Source organism: Oncorhynchus mykiss, chromosome 20 (assembly GCF_057628025.1).
Source record: "Oncorhynchus mykiss isolate SJ-2025 chromosome 20, ASM5762802v1, whole genome shotgun sequence".
Taxonomy (NCBI): Eukaryota; Metazoa; Chordata; class Actinopteri; order Salmoniformes; family Salmonidae; genus Oncorhynchus; species Oncorhynchus mykiss.
Genome location: NC_143041.1, coordinates 38,927,123 through 38,946,438, shown reverse-complemented (window position 1 = coordinate 38,946,438; position 19,316 = coordinate 38,927,123). Strand labels below are relative to the sequence as shown.

The 19,316-nt window shown below is 42.2% G+C and overlaps 3 protein-coding genes and 1 long non-coding RNA gene across 5 annotated transcripts in view; 2 read left to right on the top strand and 2 right to left on the bottom strand.

Moving 5' to 3' along the window:
- Positions 1-568: 568 nt before the first annotated feature.
- klhl31 (kelch-like family member 31) lies at positions 569-5,916 on the bottom strand. 2 transcript variants are annotated; one of them, XM_021576491.3, is made up of 3 exons: positions 5,220-5,916; positions 2,800-4,002; positions 569-2,649 (listed from the first exon to the last, which is right to left on the bottom strand). In XM_021576491.3, the coding sequence occupies exons 2-3, from the start codon at positions 3,972-3,974 to the stop codon at positions 1,917-1,919; spliced, it is 1,908 nt and encodes a 635-aa protein (XP_021432166.3). In that variant the 5' UTR covers positions 3,975-4,002; positions 5,220-5,916; the 3' UTR covers positions 569-1,916. The 2 variants fall into 2 exon arrangements, with proteins under 2 accessions (XP_021432166.3, XP_021432167.3); XM_021576492.3 differs by having other exon boundaries at positions 2,800-4,043; positions 5,220-5,352.
- Positions 5,917-6,277: 361 nt separating this feature from the next.
- Positions 6,278-14,861, top strand: eloal (elongin A, like). The gene is made up of 11 exons (XM_021576490.3): positions 6,278-6,400; positions 8,761-8,817; positions 8,927-9,039; positions 9,128-10,226; positions 10,333-10,432; positions 10,663-10,824; positions 10,914-11,011; positions 11,722-11,902; positions 12,560-12,722; positions 13,572-13,678; positions 14,135-14,861. The coding sequence occupies exons 1-11, from the start codon at positions 6,326-6,328 to the stop codon at positions 14,191-14,193; spliced, it is 2,214 nt and encodes a 737-aa protein (XP_021432165.3). The 5' UTR covers positions 6,278-6,325; the 3' UTR covers positions 14,194-14,861.
- LOC149974596 (uncharacterized) lies at positions 11,398-12,157 on the bottom strand. Its single transcript, XR_016489506.1, has 2 exons — positions 12,006-12,157; positions 11,398-11,804 (listed from the first exon to the last, which is right to left on the bottom strand). It is a non-coding gene; the product is annotated as an uncharacterized LOC149974596 (long non-coding RNA).
- A 2,063-nt stretch (positions 14,862-16,924) lies between the features above and the next one.
- lrrc1 (leucine rich repeat containing 1) overlaps positions 16,925-19,316 on the top strand; it is a 40,967-nt gene continuing 38,575 nt past the window's right edge. Inside the window, exon 1 of the mRNA XM_021576487.3 lies at positions 16,925-17,526. Within this exon, the coding sequence (XP_021432162.3) occupies positions 17,368-17,526 (159 nt within the window). The 5' untranslated portion in view covers positions 16,925-17,367. The remainder of the gene's footprint in view (positions 17,527-19,316) is intronic.

The window sequence follows — 19,316 nt, the reverse complement described above, 5'->3', positions numbered from 1 at the left end:
TCTGTTTCACCTGTCTTTGTGCTTGTCTCCACCCCCTCCAGGTGTTGCGCATCTTCCCCGTTATCCCCAGTGTGTTCTCTGTTTGTCTGTTGCCGGTTTGTTTTGTTCGTCAAGCCTACCAGCGGTGTCTGTTTTTCCCGTTTGAACAATTCAGCCTGCCCTGACCCTGAGCCTGCCTGCCGTTCTGTACCTTATGGACTCTGATCTGGTTTACTGACCTCTGCCTGCCCCTGACCTGTCGTTTTGCCCCCTGCTCTAGTAATACACTTTTGGCAGGAAAACATGATAGTTTTCTAGCCAAAATCGTAAAGCAAAATGCTTCTGTGGCCTCGTAAAAATATGAGAACTTATGCCAAAGATAAAGTGAAAAAGTGTTTGCGTATATGATTGTAAAATATAGCTTTGCATAAATTACAGGAAAAGACAAATTCAGACTATTTATGTAGGATTTTTTTTATACTGGTGTATTGCCTTAAAAGGTATGTGTGAGACTAATCAATCCAGCTTCACCTACAAGTGAAAACTAGAACCATCCACCTCTTAAACAATTTCAGTTATATGTCAAACACAACTTTTAAAAATGTTTAATATAAGAACAAAATAAATCATGAGCTGTCAGGGAAATTAGGAGGCACTGTTGCAGAGTGCCCACACCCTTAACAGCTCAGGCTAATAGCTGTATTTTCCACTATTCACTCTTTTTACAAAACAAATATTACCAATGTCATCATAACAACATTTTCCCAACAGCTTCTTCTGAGTCAGGACATTACATACAATTCACATGACTGTAGTGTATAGTGTGTTAAAGAAAACAAACAAACAAGAAACCAGCAGCGTCTACTCCTTGAAGCTACAATATCATCATATTTCAGCAACAAAGAATGTTTAGAAATTAGTTTATCTTCTGCATTGACATCTTGAAGATTTCAAAGGGAAATGTATGATCTCTAGCAGCACCACAACATCAACATACTGGATGCTGGAACCGATGATGTCTGTGGAAACACTCGTCTTCCTCCATCTACAGAGAAACACGCCATCATTTACAGATGTTGTATGTTGGGGTGGTGCTGGAGAGGATGAATATGAGTTTACATTTTTTTTGTCCCTTTAAATATGGGACAAGAATATGAGTTTACATTTTTTATGTCCCTTTAAATGTTAATCACAGTTGTATACCTGTATATCACAGGAGGTTGGCGGCACCTGAATTGTGGAGAACGGGCTCGTGGTTTACCATGTGTTTGATGCCATTTCATGGATTCCAGACATTTTTATGAGCTGTCCTCTCCTCAGCAGCCTCCACTGCTGTACATGAGGATTTAAGTCAATGGTCTTCCATCATCATCATATGTCCAGTCGTTGATTATACTATATACAGTGTATTTAGCTTTATGTCACTGGAAAGTAATGATAGTGACATAACAAGGGTTCACCATATAGGCATGTTTATGTGTATTGTACAAATAATGCAGTTACTATTAGCACAACACCAAAACCAACACCAAATAAGTTTAATATTGGGAATAAAATCTGTGGTCTATGGAGAGTAGGGCTGATTCAACTATTACGGCTGAATTGGCCCCAAAAGGAAAGAAATGTTTCCCTTGATAATAAAATATTTATTTGTCTCACAACACAAAACAACTTCCTGAATTCATGTCGCACATCACAATTTTATGATTTGCCTTAATTTGGAAGAAATTCCATCCTTAATAAAACGTATAAAAAAATATTTGAATATATCTGATTCAATTCCAAATTAGATGTGTGTGTGTGACATTTGTAGGTTATCAGTTTTTTTTCTGAACTCAAAGAGGGATGATCACTTTCTGCACAAAGGATTTTCTGAATTGGACTGGCTCGAGGATTTTTGGTCCTCTGGCAGACTACATCAAACAACCTGTCAGACTCTATATGCTGACTGGTGCAGATGAAACAGAACTGGCCCTGGACTCTCGTGTTTTGCGTGTGGGTATGGTAACGACACAGCATGAGATGCCAACTGTAGCCTCTGGCAACTCATCATCCTCAGTCCATACATTGAGGTCAGGGTTATACACCTGGATGCATTTCTTGTACCTCTTCTCAATCTCGTTCCAGCCTCCAAGGAGATAGATCTTATTATTCATGCTGACTATACCAGCAGTGCTCACTCCTGTGTTTAGCGGGGCAGAGTAGCTCCACTGTCCATTGTGAGGGTTGAAACACTCAACAGCCAAGACATCCACCCTCTCTCCACGACCACCCAGCTGGCTGCCACCAATCACATAAGCCCGGTCTCCGACTGTAGCAGTGGAATGCCAGCCTCTAGGGGAGCTCAAACTGTTCTTATCCTGCCACATATCAGTGGAAGGGTTATAGCTGCACACAGCCCTGGAGTACGCATTGTTGATGTAACCACCACTAACAAGGATCTTGCCATCAATGACAGAGCTGGCGTGGCAGCACCGGGGGATCTCCATGGGGGTTTTCATCTGCCATTGGTTGGAGGAAGGCACGTAGCACTCCAATGAAGCTTGGCATCCATCAGAGTTACGACCTCCAATAGCGAACAAGAGACCATTGAAGGTGTTGAGACTGAAGTGGGTGCGCTTCTGGATCATGTTGGTCAAATGAATCCAGGTGTTGAATCGAGGATCATACCTAATGGACAAAGACATGTTATTAGATACAAATGATTATTTGAATGTACAGTACAATATCTTGTCATGGTCTGTGTAATACCAGCCATACTATAAGAGCAGAAAGGACACATTTACAATAGAATAAGCTCATACAGAATCAAACGTTCACCTGCAGAAGTTGCTGACAGCATGTTTCGCCTGGTTCCTGGCATCATTCTGGTCTTCGCCACCAGCAACATAAAGGAAGCCATCCAGGACTGCCACACACTGATTGAAGCTCTTGGCTGGCATCTCTGTCAGCCTATTCCATACGTCGTCCTCATCCCTGTAGAGGACCTCTTTGCTGAGAGATTTTTCCGCCAAAGCTGGTCGTCCACCCACTGTCAGCATGACGCGGAGGCCACCACGTACCTTTGTTCTGCGGGACTGCAAAACGTTCTGCTGGTAAGGCAACAGGTGGTAATTCATGGCGTCCACCAGGAGACGATGGCACTCGGGGTCCTGCATCATTCTGGGCACATTCTGGACATGATTGACCAGGTCCATAGCTGAGATGGTGCCAAAGCGAATGTTGGTCAGAAGATCTGGGGCGTATTTCAGTCTTTTCTCATCGAAGTCCAACCACTTCATGGCTATCTGGAAGGCTGTAATCTCAGAGGGCAATTGCAGGGAGTCATCACTGAGGAAGTCATTGATCTGCTCGTAGGTGAGCTTCCGGAACTGTTCCATCTCAGAGAACTCGATAAAGTTCCCCCTCATGAACTTCTGGGCGGCTTCTTTGGTTTCTTTGAGGCCGTAGGTGTCGGCAATGTTGGCCACGTACATGCAGTTCTCCACGCTGAGCTCCTGCATGAGGAAGTCGCTGCACATCTTCACCAGGGTGTTGATCTTCAACAACATGGCTGCTGCAATGGTGCTGCCAATGCTGTACAACGACAGGGTTAGTTTACCTGAGTAGGCGTATGTGATGGCAGTGGCCAGGCCTGTGGGTGAAAGGTCATTCAAGTCGATCTTCGTGAGGGCGGAATCCTTCTTCAGGATATTCTGAATGTACTCACTGCAGGAGGCAATGACAACTTTATGGACATCAAAGGACTTTGACTTTGTGGAGACGGTCAGGTCGCAGAGGAAACTGTCCTGCCTCATGGTACAAAGACCTTCCAGGAGGTTAGGAGCATAGACAGGGTCAGTGACTTCACTTGAGATGCAGGTGAAGCTGTTTCCTCCCTCCAACAAGGTGTTCAGCCCGTTAATGTTTTTGATCGGGCTATCCTCGACCATTATAGTAATTTCATTGTTATCCCCTTTGTTCTTTTTGGCAGTCTTGTTTTTTTTGGGTGCCATGGCTGCAGCAGATGGACACAGCCCAGACCTACTTGAAGAAAAATAAGAATGTGTCAGAGCAAGAGCAACCTGTTGAAATGAAAAAACAGTCACAACACCATATGGCAACTAATACATTTATGACAAATCTGACAGATGTACAGTTGAGTGAAATATTGTCACACAAAATATTGTCAAATTCAAATGTGTAATATCATAATCATTACAGCTTTACTTGTATTTGTGGTTATAAGTAGGCCTTCTTTTCGAAAAGTCAGTCCTGCATCTAGGCGTGTTATATACGTTGCTGCGGCCATTTGGCAATGTATGTTGTGGAATAATTGACAAAGTGGCTGAATACAGTGTGAACAAGTGAGGCTGTCTAAAGAAAACACAATCATTTCTTTGCATTTATACTGTTATTTTGATATTTTGAAAGTTGCAACCAAAGTTCAACACCTTAATGAAAATATAAACCGTTGTATTTTTTACATTTATTTTAATATACATTTGGAGACGATTGTGACAAGGGTATTACATTCTCTAACAGTATGAAGGCCCATTCTATCCTACTTGCATTTTTTTACATTAAAATTTGATAACAATTTAAAGCAATGTTGTTAGACATAATCAACGGAAACATCGTTACAATAGACTACCATTTTTTTCTCTCCATCAAATAAGTTAAAATGACATATAGTTGGCCTATTCCAGAATAATGCTGTAGCGCAAGTCAGCGAATCAACATTCCACTATCTGCATCTGTCGCGATGTATCAGTTCTGTGACCAGGAATAGCAACGCTGGATAGCTCACCCATGACGTTCCTTTTATAGACTTGTGTCAGGAGGACCTAGCCAAATGTCCTTCTAAAAAGTTCAGTTAATTCTGAAGATTTAAAAAAAGAAGGCCCAATGATCAACTAATCAATTAAATAATGCACCTTTGTAGAAATTATAAATGTAAAGAAACTGAAAGTTGAAAGAAAAATCCAAAACATTATCCAGAAAGTCAGCAGATCTATATTATAGCCTACAAAATAATCAGCCTTTGGTAAAAACTTTCCTAGTTAATTTGAAATCTGATGGAAATAAACTGACAATAAAACTATGGTGTCAAACCTACACATTAGGTTACTGTATTGTGTCACTATGCCAAAATCAAACCAAACATGTTAACAAACATTTAGGCAACTTTTGTAATTGACAGACAGACACAAAGACATTACAAACATAGGAATAATATGGCCTAAACGTGGCTTACTTACCAAAGAGATGAGAAGCAGGTGAAAAAAGACTTGCACCTTCAGATAGTGGGCAATAGAGACTGGTTATACTCAACAGTGCCAGAAAAGTGGAGTAAACTCCTCCTCTGAGCATGCGAATGGAAGTATTGCCCAATACGTGTGAGGGGGACACAATACTAGTCTACTGACTTGTAATATGGTAGCTGGGATCACCCTGAATAACTTCAATCAAATTAAATTAAATGTATTTATAAAGCCCTTCTTACATCAGCTGATGTCACAAAGTGCTGTACAGAAACCCAGCCTAAAACACCCAAACAGCAAGCAATGCAGGTGTAGAAGCACGGTGGCTAGGAAAAACTACCTAGAAAGGCCAAAACCTAGGAAGAAACCTAGAGAGGAACCAGGCTCTGAGGGGTGGCCAGTCCTCTTCTGGATGTGCCAGGTGGAAATTATAACAGAACATGGCCAAGATGTTCAAATGTTCATAGATGACCAGCATGGTCAAATATTAAGTTGTTGTCGAGGGTGCAACAGGTCAACACCTCAGGAGTAAATGTCAGTTGGCTTTTCATAGCCGATCATTCAGAGTATCTCTACCGTTCCTGCTGTCTCTAGAGAGTTGAAAACAGCAGGTCTGGGACAGATAGCACGTCCGGTGAACAGGTCAGGGTTTTAACTTGTCATATAGCATAGGCTACATTCAAATCCATCTCTCTGGCTTGATTATTATGGGTAGGGCCTAATTGTCAACCCAATGTATGGTTGGTTATCTGGTGATTCATTCGACTGGTGATAAAGTTCCGATTGCAAATGGAGAAAAAATATTATCATGAGAATGAAGATTCTCAGACAACCGTGATGTCTAATGTGTCTTATGGATGTGTCATTTGTGACTTTAGGACCACATCATTTCATCGGCTCATTTGTATACTAAAGGCTCTTTGGGATGCTCTGATGTAGAGGGGTCTTTTACAGTGACATTGACATCTGCTCACGTTCATTAATTGATATTTGTATAATTGGACATACCTCTTTAATAAAAAACACTTTGACACCGCCCCTTATATAACCTGACTGTGGTGCAGCAGCGCTTTCGGGTCAATGAATGCACGTGAGCCAACGTGATGGACGCACTTGACGTGTCGAAGAAAGTGCTGCAGTTAAAAGTTCAGCTCAAAGAAACGACAGAATCAAAGAAGGTATTTTAGACACACTAGTGTAATTGCTTGTAGTTTTACTCCGGTTATTTATTGTACAATTACTCTACCTGGACAGTAATAAATAGATTAACACCAATGGTTCAAATTTAATAGCCTTCTCGACTGAATCACAATTATTGTACGGTAGGCTAGTGATGGAAGCACTGAGGTTTACAAAATAAATCACGTGGTCTATTTAAACATATTCAATGTCAGCAGGGCTGCTCCCCCAAATCAATTCATTAAATGCGTGTTTTGTTTGACACATGCATGTTTGGAAGAGTTTATGAACAACTTTAACAACATGGGACTCTTATGACTAAGTATATGCTGCTGGTGATGCGTTGTCTGAGCATGTGTGCAACAACTTCATATTGGGGTAGGCGTGAGGGTTATGGCAGGAAGTGCTGCAGCTAATGTCAAAGTAACGTCAAAAATTGCCAATTGCCTGTTCGAATCTCGGCGATTTTTTTTTGGGGGGGGGGGGGGGTTTAGTTGACCCATTTTCTTACCTTAACACAATTCACATAACCTTCTACGAAAAGTCACATTTGACGTAAAATGCTTCCCGTCTAGTCAACCAGTGTGGAGTGGGGAAGATTGTTGGGGGGAATGAGAAGTGCTCTGGTGCTATAATTAACAACCCAGCCAGTTGCCCAACTTGTGGCTGCTGTCTGTCAATTCGGCGCAGAGTTGCGGAAACACTTACTGGAATAGTTATGTTGGAGAGAATTATGAATACAGATTAAACGTGTGCCACCTGTCACGTGAATACCTTGTTTCAGGTGTATCTTGTGTTTCTGGGTTGGATGTGAGGCCTCTGCTGCACACATGCAGTAGGCTACATACTGTAGGCAGCCACATTTTTACAACTGATGTGGATGCAGGCAAGCTGGGAGGGGATTGTCCCATACTACTTCAGCAATTTTGACTTTCTAGGAGTACTTGACTCAAACTGAAATAGGATCAGGTATTCACTTTGGGTGCTGTTACTGTTTCTATGTAGGTGCAGGAGCACCACAATAATTAAGAGGAACAGGACTTCAAGCAGTAGAACATTTTAGGTGCCGGTACTCTACTCTGGTGCGCTCATGTCCAAATCAAGCACTGCTTTTTAGTGAACTGAAACAAGGATTACCATATTGTGCATGTCTGTCCATTAGTTCCCGTTGCTGTTTCAGCTTTCGTTAACTTTTTTTTAGAAACATTTTTTTTCATACAAACTTGGCATGATCACATTGGTGGTAGTTCATGATAAACATGACCCCCCCCCCCCCCCCCCCGTGGTAGTTGATGATAAACATGATTCCGCCCCCGTGGTAGTTGATGATAAACATGATTCCCCCCCCCCCCCCCCCCCCCCCCCCCCCCGTGGTAGTTGATGATAAACATGATCCCCCCCTGTGGTAGTTGATGATAAACATGATCCCCCCCGTGGTAGTTGATGATAAACATGATCCCCCCCGTGGTAGTTGATGATAAACATGATCCCCTCGTGGTAGTTGATGATAAACATGATCGCCCCCCTGTGGTAGTTGATGATAAACATGATCGCCCCCCTGTGGTAGTTGATGATAAACATGATCCCCCTGTGGTAGTTGATGATAAACATGATTCCGCCCCCGTGGTAGTTGATGATAAACATGATCCCCCCCCCCCCCCCGTGGTAGTTGATGATAAACATGATCCCCCCCCCCCCCCCGTGGTAGTTGATGATAAATATGATCGCCCCCCTGTGGTAGTTGATGATAAACATGATCCCCCTGTGGTAGTTGATGATAAACATGATCCCCCCCTGTGGTAGTTGATGATAAACATGATCCCCCCCCTGGTAGTTGATGATAAACATGATCCCCCCCCCTGGTAGTTGATGATAAACATGATCCCCCCCCCCCCCCCTGGTAGTTGATGATAAACATGATCCCCCCCGTGGTAGTTGATGATAAACATGATCCCCCCCCCCTGGTAGTTGATGATAAACATGATCCCCCCCCCCCCCCCGTGGTAGTTGATGATAAACATGATCTCCCCGTGGTAGTTGTTCATGATAAACATGAACCCCCCCCGTGGTAGTTGTTCATGATAAACATGAACCCCCCCCGTGGTAGTTGTTCATGATAAACATGATCCCCCTGTGGTAGTTGTTCATGATAAACATGATCCCCCGTGGTAGTTGTTCATGATAAACATGATCCCCCGTGGTAGTTGTTCATGATAAACATGTTAGGCGTTCTAATTGTGCAAGGACAGTTTTGTACAAATGTTTGGAAATGGGCACTATGTTTGCATCCTAATGTAAACTGAAAATGTATACCATATACAGTCTATGGTTTATGCATAGCCATCTGTTTATCTTACAGGTCCTGAAAATCTTAAAGAAACTAAGGGAGTTGGATATAACCCTAGACATTCTTGCAGTAAGACACTCCTATACTTAAAATTGTGTGTGTGTTGCATGAAGAGTTGTGGTTTGCATGTGCCCATTTGTACTCAATTGAATGTATTTTTTGTTTTGATTATGATTAGGAGACCGGAATCGGCAAAGCTGTAAACTCTTTGCGCAAGCATGGGGATGCAGGAGAAGCTGTTAGGCTATTGGTCAGTCACTGGAAGAAATTGGTTCCTAAAGAAACCTTGAGGTATTGTACTTAACACACTTGCTTTGGAATAATTTGAATGATTGTCCAGTGTTCATTACTAGAGTGTTTGAATTTCTCCCTCATATAGCCATACAGAGAAGGAGGATGCTTCACAGAGCAAGCTTTTGGTAACCGATGCAGAGACTCAAAACCGTTCAAAAGAGGCGTGCTCAAAAATAGAGGACCAAAGTCAAAATGCTTCAGAAGATGAGCGTTTAAAAACCGATGAGGACAACCAAGATGGTCCTACTTCAAGAGGGGTGCATTTGAAAACTGATGAGAAAAACAAAGGCACTTCAGAAAAAGAGCATTTGAAAACTGACAGAAATGAAGAAAGTTTGGAAACTGAATACAAAAACCAAGGTACTTCCAAAGATGAGCATTTGAAAACTGAAGACAAAAACCAAGGTACTGCAGAGATGTCTCATTTACAGGAAGTAGATGAAGACTCAAGTGAATTGAAAAATGATCATTTTAAAAGTGAGAAGGAAAACAAGCGTACTTGGAAGAAGGACAAGGATGAGGGGAAAAAACAGAAGGGGACACGAGAGTGTTTAATGGTTACTGGAAAAAAAAGTAATTGGAGTAGAAATTCTGAAGATGAAAATGTTGTGCTGCCAAACACAACATTTTCATCTAAGAGCAGCCACAAGAAAGCCAAGTCGATTTCCAGGGAAGAATCTAACAACAAATCAGATAACGGAGGGAAAAGTGGGGTAAGGAGAGACTCCAATACAGAAACACTGCCGTGTCCTAAACCATCCAGCGACGAGTCATCAAAATCTAAACCGGATAGAAAATGGACAGTTATTGACAAATCCAATGACCAAGACAAAACAGCGAGTGACTCCCTAGGTTGTAATGGAGAGAGGCGGAAACCAAGTGAAAGAAAGCAAGTCTGCCATGAAGACAAAAAGACTAAACAAGAGGGAATATCGAAGACCAAAGAGAAAATGGCGATTGAGGACAAGTCGAATGGCGATGACGTCGAAGTGCCCTCCATGTCTTTTGAGTCTTTCTTGAGCTATGACATCAACACGCCTAAGAGGAAGAAAAAATCTGACAGTAAAAAAACACCTAAGAAACTTAAGACTGTTGAAAAAGAAGTAAAGGTTGTGAAGACACACAGCACGAAATCCAATAAGCAGTTACCTGCGGCGACTGCAGATTTTTCACTGCCTAAAAAGGTACATTTGGCATGGAGTTGTAATGCATTGTAAATATTTTCATAAATGTTTTGAGGCGACATTCTGATTCAACAATGTCACATTGATCAAAGACATCCTTTTTAAGGCTATGAAGGGGTCTGTGATGGACTTGCTTAATATTCCATTGCCAACATTTCTACCCGAATATGACGAGCTCTCCAACTTTAACTACTACGACAGGAAAAGTGAGTGTAAACTGTGGTATTTTTTTCCCCAAGGGTTTGTGATTGAGCAAGCTTTACAATATTAATCTAACTCCACTGAACATGTAGTTGCATGTCATGACTTGAATCCTATTTAATCTTGCTATGTAAAATGCTGGGCTCCCTTGTTAGACCTTGGTCTCAGTGGGACTCCCTGTTGAAAAAATGATCAAATAAAGTATTTTCGGGGTGTTATGTGTAATTTGTTTCAGTGGAAGAGAAATCTAAAGTCTTGGTCTCTGAGGGCCCGGTCTTCACTGGTCAAAGACTCAACCGGAAGATGCAGGTCTATTCTGGTGCAAAGTCCGCCTTTCTCCCAACCATGATGTCCTTGTACCAGCAATGTATTCGGGCACTGCAGAACAACATTGACTGTGAGTATGGCCCAGGCAGGGAACCTCAACACTCTTACGCAGGCTGTCCTTTGGATGGAGAGAATGTTAAAGCTCTGATCTTTTCTTAGTGCTCTATGAGATCGGAGGGGTCCCATTTGAAATCCTTGAGCCAGTACTAGAGCGCTGTACACCTGATCAGCTGTTTCGTATTGAAGAGTGCAACCCGGTAAGAATCCCATTCTTAAGTTGATTTTGAGGAGGCCTGATTTAAGTGTTGTGCCTGCAAGGGTTAATGCTGGACAGGCCTCCCATCACTTTACCCCTGAGTGCCAACCTGCAAGTACTTCCTGTATATCTGATAGTGTTGCATAGGTAATATAGCTTCACCATGGCAACTTGGTATAAAAAGAAATAAAACGAATATTCTTACACCAATTTGACACTTCATAGCTGTGAATACTGATGGCTTAGATTTGTAAGGTTTGGTAACAAATATGGGTACTGTGAGCAGATTTGCCATTTTCACTGATCAGCCAATAGACGGGTTGGTTGTTTAGCAAGAAAAATGACGCGTACGCAACTATGGGACAAAACAGACTTGGTTGGCTTAGGTTATTTACAACATGTAAACTATATTTCAATGTTTAAATACATTTGCACAATGAGTACATGTCTCAAATACATTATTATCGTTGTTGGTTGGCTAGCTAGCAATTTGTTTTGCCAAATTAGCATAGACATGACATTAGTCAACACCTCAACAAGACATGGTATCAAGAACAAGCTGACACGAGCCACCTACGATTCCCCACATGGCAGCTTCTTGTCATTGTTGCTAGCTATCTGGCCATCCAGAATCACAGGACTTCTGCCCCATTGAATCGTGCACATCGTTTTCGTGATGTTGTCAGCTAAACCGTCTGTGCTCTCTGACAGATGTATGTTGGCTTGACTGATCACTTATGGGAGAAGCACTGTCAGCGGGACTTCAGGAATGCCCATCTAGAGGAGTACGAGTCCTGGAGAGAGATGCATATGAGGCTATCTGAGGAAAGGGAGAGGAAGCTCCAAAGACTGACTAAAACCATAGTCTCTGCCCATTCAGGAAAACCCAAAGGTTTGCTATTTCAGCATGTTTTTGTATTGCTTCACATCATTCACAGGAAATCCTTGACATTCAAGTTCTTGGACAGGTCAAAAAGTAATCCTAGATGTCTTACCATTCAGCCTTTGGACAGTGCTCATGCTCTGACGTCAAGTTATGCTACCTTTTGAACTGAGATCCTCCACTTTACAAACTCTGGTCTTGGGTTGAAAGGGACTGAGCAACAGTTGGCCCAGTTGTTTTGAAGTGATCTGAGCAAGACTACCCCTTAATGCTGACCAGGCACTGGGTTAATGTCGACCTGGCCATCTGTCCCCCGACCAACAGGCTATGAATAGATCTAAAGGGCGACTGGCTACGGGGTTAAATCTAAACCTTGTCAATCTGTCATGGCCTCTGCTGGCCTTGTAGGGCTGGAGATTATGTAGAATAAAGCCTTTCCCATCACTGACTGGGGTTCTGTAAAATTCATATCTCCCCATTTCTAACAGTAAACTAAATGCTATAGTGCAATTATTCCTTAATGTGTGAATGGTAGTATTTTTATTATCTTATAGACTCGACACAGTTGGCATATTTACTTACTGTAGGTCTTTTCACTAATATTAGTTGTGGAATAGGAATTTGTCTTCTAAAATGTACTTTCTTCCCTCTTTCTCCCACTCCCAGGCCGGCAGGTGAAAATGGCGTTTATTAACTCTGTTGCCAAGCCGCCTAGAAATGTGAGAATTCAGCAAGAGATCCATGGAACTGCAAGACATCCACGAATCCAGCAGGAGAACAATGGACCTACTGGTGTCGTACTGCCACCTCACCCACTGGACAGGCCCAGGTCTGTCCCCACCATCCTGTCATTCTCATATTGACCATGGTGACGAAGATGCCTACTTACAAATGTATAGGCCAGAAAATACATTATTCTTGCTCCAAGTATGACAATCATACATCTTATGGAGTTGCTATCCTTTGAATAATTTATAATTTTAACTGAAATTAATTTTAATCAATATCGTGATGAACTGTAATGTTTTCCTAATATAATTTCATAAGATGGGTAACAACTCAATACTGAGCCTAATGTATTCACTAGAGGATCATAACACATGGTTGACATTCTACTCCTCAATGGTTTACTCATGTCATTGTACTTTCATTGGTAGCTCAATCACCTGACCACGGACAGTGTTTATTCGTTCCCGTGGCCTACGCTCTACTCCCCCCAAATGAAAATAACCAGCAACGGTTGCTAAACAGAGCCATAACCTGGCTGTTAAGATCGCGGTAGTGCTAGATTAAATACCTTTCTCTCGAGAAGGGTGCCGGATAAACTGGTTTCATTCTGGTTAGTCATTCATTCTGCTTGTCCTCAGTTTTCCACTGCAACAAATCATTGCAACAGACATTGTTCACTAGACTTGACTCAATACATTTGCCAGTATCAATACAACAAATGGTTTTAGACATTTCTGGTGGCGCTTTTGAACTGATGCTATTTATACCGTTTTTAAAAAACGTATTTGTTCAAACTCCAACATGTTTGTTCATCCTTTTCTGTCTGAGTATGGTTTACAGTTTCTCTAACAGTGTTATTAAATCATTTTTGTGTGTGTATGCAATTGGGATGTAACCGTAATGTAGACGCCATGATCTTAACACTGTGTACTGCCCCTCTCCTTCTCAGTGTCAAGGCCCAGGAAAACAGAGCCAGACCCTGCTATGTTGAACCTCCTAGGCCTAGCACCACTGTCTCTGGGACAAGCCAAGGACAAGATTCCCGCAAAAAAACACGTAAGTAGAATCACTTGGCACCTAATGGGTTAACAATACTTTACTACTGATTCATGAACAGTGTAATTGTATTGACATTATATCTAACTTTTTACTCCAGGGACTGATTCCTTTTGTGAGGCTAATGGTAATATACGCGGATCAAATTGTACTTCTCCCATTTTGTGCATGCAGCTGTCGTAGGCCAGCAACTTCTAGTAGAAGTCAATGCTTGTGCCTTAATGCATTTCTTAATGAATACACCCCATGCCAATGGTATACAGTAGGTGTACTTGTGAAGATCAAATATAGAAATCAACATCAGTCTGGCCGTTCATAATCCTAGACCGGTCAAATTAGCCTGTGGAACCAGCTTGATCACAGTGTTAACCATTGTTTTTACTGTGAAATACACAGATGAGGCTTGTTACACCAGGCTATGGCCAAGTTACGAACGTTCTACTTCTTTCTCTTGAGGGGTGGCACCTATGATGGCAAAGTCTCTGAAGGCCTTTAAAACGATGGGGCGTAGATGAAGGCCCTAAGAGGATGGATGGACTGCTGGAAACTGTTGTGGATACAGGTGCATTGATTCCACTTCATGCCTCCTTTTCACTATTCATTCCAGGCCAAAATGTCCCTTTCTTGGCCTACTTTACTTTTTGAGACCAAATTGGAGCTGTAACTATACACTGAGTATACAAAACATTAAGGACACCTGTTGTTTCCATGAGACTGACCAGTTGAATCCAAGTGAAAGCTATGATCCCTTATTGATGTCACTTGTTAAATTCATTTCAATCAGTGTAGATGGGGGGGGGGGGAGATGGGCTAAAGAAGGATTTTTAAGCCTTGAGACATGGCTTGTGTATGTGTGGCATTCAGAGGGTGAATTGGCAAGAACGGTACGACATCCAGCCAACTTGACAACTGTGGAATGCTTTCGGCACTTTGTAGAGTCCATTCCTGACGAATTAAGGCTGTTCTGAGGGGTGGGGGGTGTGCAACTCAATATTAGGAAGGTGTGTTCTTAATGTTTTGTATACTCAGTGTAGCTATTGGGCCGGGCCATCTTTGTATGAAGTTTTTTGCCCATGCTGCTTGTAAAACAATTGCTGCATTTGAAGGATGGGTATGTTTCAATGTTATTTGTTTGTTCATATTGTCAAACACTGAATTGCACTATTAAATAAGATGAAAACCATGCATTGTTTTTGGCCTTTCATCTATTTGTGGACATGGTGCTAACTGCCAAAATAAAGGAAACCCCAACAGTGTCTTAATAGAGCGTTGGGCCACCACGAGCCAGAGTCTGGGACTCTACTGGAAGGATCCCACACCATTCTGCTGTGAGAAATTCCATTGGGTGTTCTGTTGATGGTGGGAAACGCTGTCTCAGGCCCAGCTCCAGATTCTCCCATAAGTGTTCAATTGGGTTGATCTTGTGACCGAGACGACAATAGCATATGGTTTACATGCTCATCAAACCATTCAGTGACCATTTGTTCCCTGTGGAGGGGGGCATAGTATTCTGATGGGGGCATAGCCATGGTAGCAAAAATACTTTAATTGCCTGCCCAGCTATTTTAAACATGACCCTAAGCATGGTAATTGCTTAATTCAGGAACCACACCCTTGTGGAACCGCCTGTGTTCAATATACATTGTATAGTGTCAACATTATTTTGGCAGATGCCTGTATGCCTGTTATTTTCAGGGGGCTAGTGTTGTCATTTAGTATGTTCTAGTGCCTCTTAGTGGATAAGAGAAGAAAATGCAAGTGTTATGCCCATATTATCAACAATAATTATTAATTTTTTTCACGATCGAGCAGTGGTTCTCAACATTTTTGGTTACTGGACACAGGCGTCAAACTCATTCCATGAAGGCCTTGTCTCTGTTGGCTTTTGGTTTTTCCTTTTAAATTAATACCTGGAAATTAAGAGTGGAGTTCCTTACTAATTAGTGACCTTTATTCATCAAGTACAAGGGAAGAATGTACCTGCAGACAATCGTCCCTCTGTGGAATGCGTTTGACATGTGCTGTACACTCAACACATTTGGCTCTACCCAAAATATCCCATCAACTGATCCCAATGCCCATGTTATTATGAGTCTTCCCAAGTACCATCTGTGGGTATGCCAGTTACTAGTGGAGTTACCCCAGGGTTGAGACCCGCTGACCTAGATGTTCATCAAGTGAAGACGGATTAATCCTGAATTACAAAGGCAAGCGATGACTTGAGTTCAGACGGTACGCCCTCACTATTTTGAAAATGGGTTCTATATTTGTATTCATTGCTTTTTGGTGGATGGACCTACATCAATGGTGCATTCAGTATGACAACTGTGTTCAACGGTTTAATTCAACGGAACCGGTACTGTACTGATCTTTACTGGTTGTAAAGAACTGTGTGGTTATGGTGGCCCAGAGGGCGCTTGTGTATGAGTTTTGCGATATCTAATGGTCACACCCATATTGATATAGCCAAACGGGAGAAAACAGGCCTACCTCAAAGGCTGTTGAACTGTGTGCACTGTTCTTGGAAAGTGTTCAGTAGGCTACAAACTAATGCAACGTAGAAAAAGTTGAACCAAACTGAACGCACCCCAGGTTTACATGTACATTTCTGACAGCTGCCCCATAAAGACAGATTCATATTTGACTTACAAGATTGACACCCGGCTTTGTTTTTTTTTGTATGTTACCTACTCTAAAGTGTGTATATGTTTTTAAATTGAACCAACAACTAGGCAAGTCGGATAAGAACAAATTCTTATTTACAATGACTACCAAACCCGGACGATGCTGGGCCAATTGTGTGCTGCCCTATGGGACTCCCAAAAACAGCCTGGATTCAAACCAGGGACTGTTTGGAGGCCTCTTGCACTGAGATCCAGTGCCTTTGACCACTACACCACTCGGGAGCATAACTCCCAGAATAAACTGTATTAAGAACAGAGTATTAAAGACAAAACTAGGATATTTCAGGCTAAAATAACACTGAGCTGAGGTACAGTAGGCCAACTGAAGAAAGGCTACTGATTCAATCGCGATCCTCTCTCTTGCTTCTACTTTTCCAGAGGGTGTGAGTGAAATACAAAGGGAGGAGCAGTTAGGAATGGTGACGTCAGATTGAAACGAGGGAGTGAATGTTCCGGGTCAGAAACAGGGGTGTAATCATTAGTCCAAACAGTTGCAGAAACGTTTTGCAACTAAAACAAGAGTTTCTATTGGACTAATTCAGGTAAGTCCCGCCCATGTCGTTTCGTTTGCTTCCGTTTAAGAAACATTTGGCAACAGAATCTGCCGAATGAGTACACCACTGTTCTGAGGGGAAAATAACTCTGGGACAACGAAATCAGTAGGCTACACGAAATAAGATCTAAACAGAGATGTTTTCGGGAGCCGATTAGAAAAACTAACATTCCAGAGGCGACGTGAGTAAAGAATAAAAAACCAAGCCTACAAAAGTATTGAATGTGAGAGCGCTAGACACCGTTTTTATTCCATGGTGCCCATTGGTATTTATTTACGCCTGGGGGAGGTGGTTAAGATGTTTGCTTTGGAAATTCGTTCGACCAACTGCAAGAAAGTGTTTGGCAAGCAATCTAGTAGCTAGGTGTCTGTATTCAGTTGCGCCTTCCGTTTCTTTAATTGGACGTCTATTCGGGATATTTGTTAAGAACGGATTTTGCCATCACCCGGTGATGTTTCACTGTATACCTCTGTGGCGGTGCAACCGTCATGTTGAAGTGATCGATAAGCGGCACTGCTCTCTGTTGTACGTCCCGGATGAGATCTACCGCTACAGTCGGAGTTTGGAGGAACTTTTGCTGGACGCTAACCAACTCCGCGACCTGCCCAAGGTAAGCAGAATGTGTTTGCTAGCTGGCTTAACTAAAACTGTATTATGCACAGTTCACTGATGAGATGTAATGTTACGTGGTGTCATGTCAGGAAAAAAATAGTTGTACATTAAATGTAATCAATGACGAGTTATTTATGCCATGGAAAATAACAACCTACAGTTTGAACAGGTGACTTGGGTACATGATTTCATTTCATAGGGACATAATCATTATACAATGTTGCTATTCGTCTGGACCGGGCAGAGATCTTTAAAAAAAAAATGTTATTAATTTAACCTTTATTTAATTCGGCAAGTCAGTTAAGAACAAATTCTTATTTACAATTACGGCCAAACCCGGACGACTCTGCGCCGCCCGATGGGACTCTATCACGGCAGGTTGTGATACAGCCTGGAATCGAACCCGGGTCTGTAATGACGCCTCTAGCACTGAGATGCAGTACCTTATTCCGCTGCGCCGCTCGGGATCCCTGAGCGGCAAGAAGGGATACAGCTTTTGTCAAATGAACATCAGAAGTATATATTTTTTGGGTTACGTTTGAGCTAACCATAACCTAATTATTCTAACCTACTGGGTGACATCCCAACCTGCTACGAAAAGTCAATTCTGACGTTAAAATGACAAGCTGGACCCCTTCTCGCCAAGACCCTGGACAGAGGACACCCGCATGCATGTCTTATTAATTTCCCATGTTGGGGACTGTTTTGAAATGATGCGCGCCCTATTATTTGGCATACTGCAACACTGCTGCTGCTGCTCCAACAAGTTACAATTTCTACTGCCAATTTAATCTTTATTATGGTGAAGACTAGTTGGCTACGAACGTCTTTATTGAATAGCCTAGCTACATAACAAACTAAAAAAATCGATCAGCATGATTCACACTTGTCTGGCTGTGTAGAGACAGACGATGGTACTGATATTTGAAAGATAAAGGGCTCGTTCCATTTAAAAATAAAAATCCAAACCTTTTTGGCCGCACCCCTTTTGATTTGATCGAAACCGCTCATACATATTTGCCCATCGTAAAAGTGGTCAGACAGTGACTTTGGACCTGGAATTCAGGTCACAGTGCCAGAACATTCAGGAGATAGAGGTGCTCAAAGTTGACCCATTTAGCATACACCACCATACCATGAGTCATCCATGACAAACAGGATTGTCAAACTTTAATAGTTTCTTGAAAGCAATGTATTCAGCAAACATGCATTTTCATCCCAGTCATCATTCTCTAAATTTGCATGTCATTTCTTTGTGCGGGTGTTGGCGGGGAAGAGGGTTACGCCCTTACATTGCATTCCATGCAGTAAGATGGACCACAACCATTGTTGGTGTTCCTTCACATGCAACTAATACCATCTAGGCTAGCTAAATGAACTCAAGATGAGTCCAACATAATAGATTATCCAGGTAACTGTTGTACTGTGCTCTGCTCATTGTGTGGTCTCATCAGATTTGCTACCAAGGTGATGTAACACTTGCCTTAACACTAGACAGGCCTATAGTATGAGTGTGTTCACCATTGGGTTGTCGTGACAATGGTACAGCATGAAGAATTTAGCCTGTCTGTTTCAAGTTAATGAGTTGAGGAAAAGGCTGGCTGGCATAGGCTCTTTGATTTCTTCATCTGTATCTTGAGAAGTTCTCGATTGGATAAATTGGCATCATCCAAGGCTGTATCATGTCCGGCTGTGATTGGGAGTCCCATAGAGCGGCGTACAATTGGTCAAGCATCGTCCGGGTTTGTGCGGGGAAGGCTGTCATTATAAATAAGAATTTGTTCTTAA

What these genes read in the sequence shown, in the direction of transcription:
- klhl31 (XM_021576491.3), bottom strand. Translation starts at nt 3,974, where the DNA reads ATGGCACCCAAAAAAAACAAGACTGCCAAAAAGAACAAAGGGGATAAC. An exon ending in GCTGTCAGCAACTTCTGCAG is followed by an intron (nt 2,650 to 2,799) that starts GTGAACGTTTGA and finishes TTTGTCCATTAG; the next exon opens with GTATGATCCTCGATTCAACA.
- eloal (XM_021576490.3), top strand. Translation starts at nt 6,326, where the DNA reads ATGGACGCACTTGACGTGTCGAAGAAAGTGCTGCAGTTAAAAGTTCAG. An exon ending in AAACGACAGAATCAAAGAAG is followed by an intron (nt 6,401 to 8,760) that starts GTATTTTAGACA and finishes TTTATCTTACAG; the next exon opens with GTCCTGAAAATCTTAAAGAA. An exon ending in AGATTCCCGCAAAAAAACAC is followed by an intron (nt 13,679 to 14,134) that starts GTAAGTAGAATC and finishes CTTTCTCTTGAG; the next exon opens with GGGTGGCACCTATGATGGCA.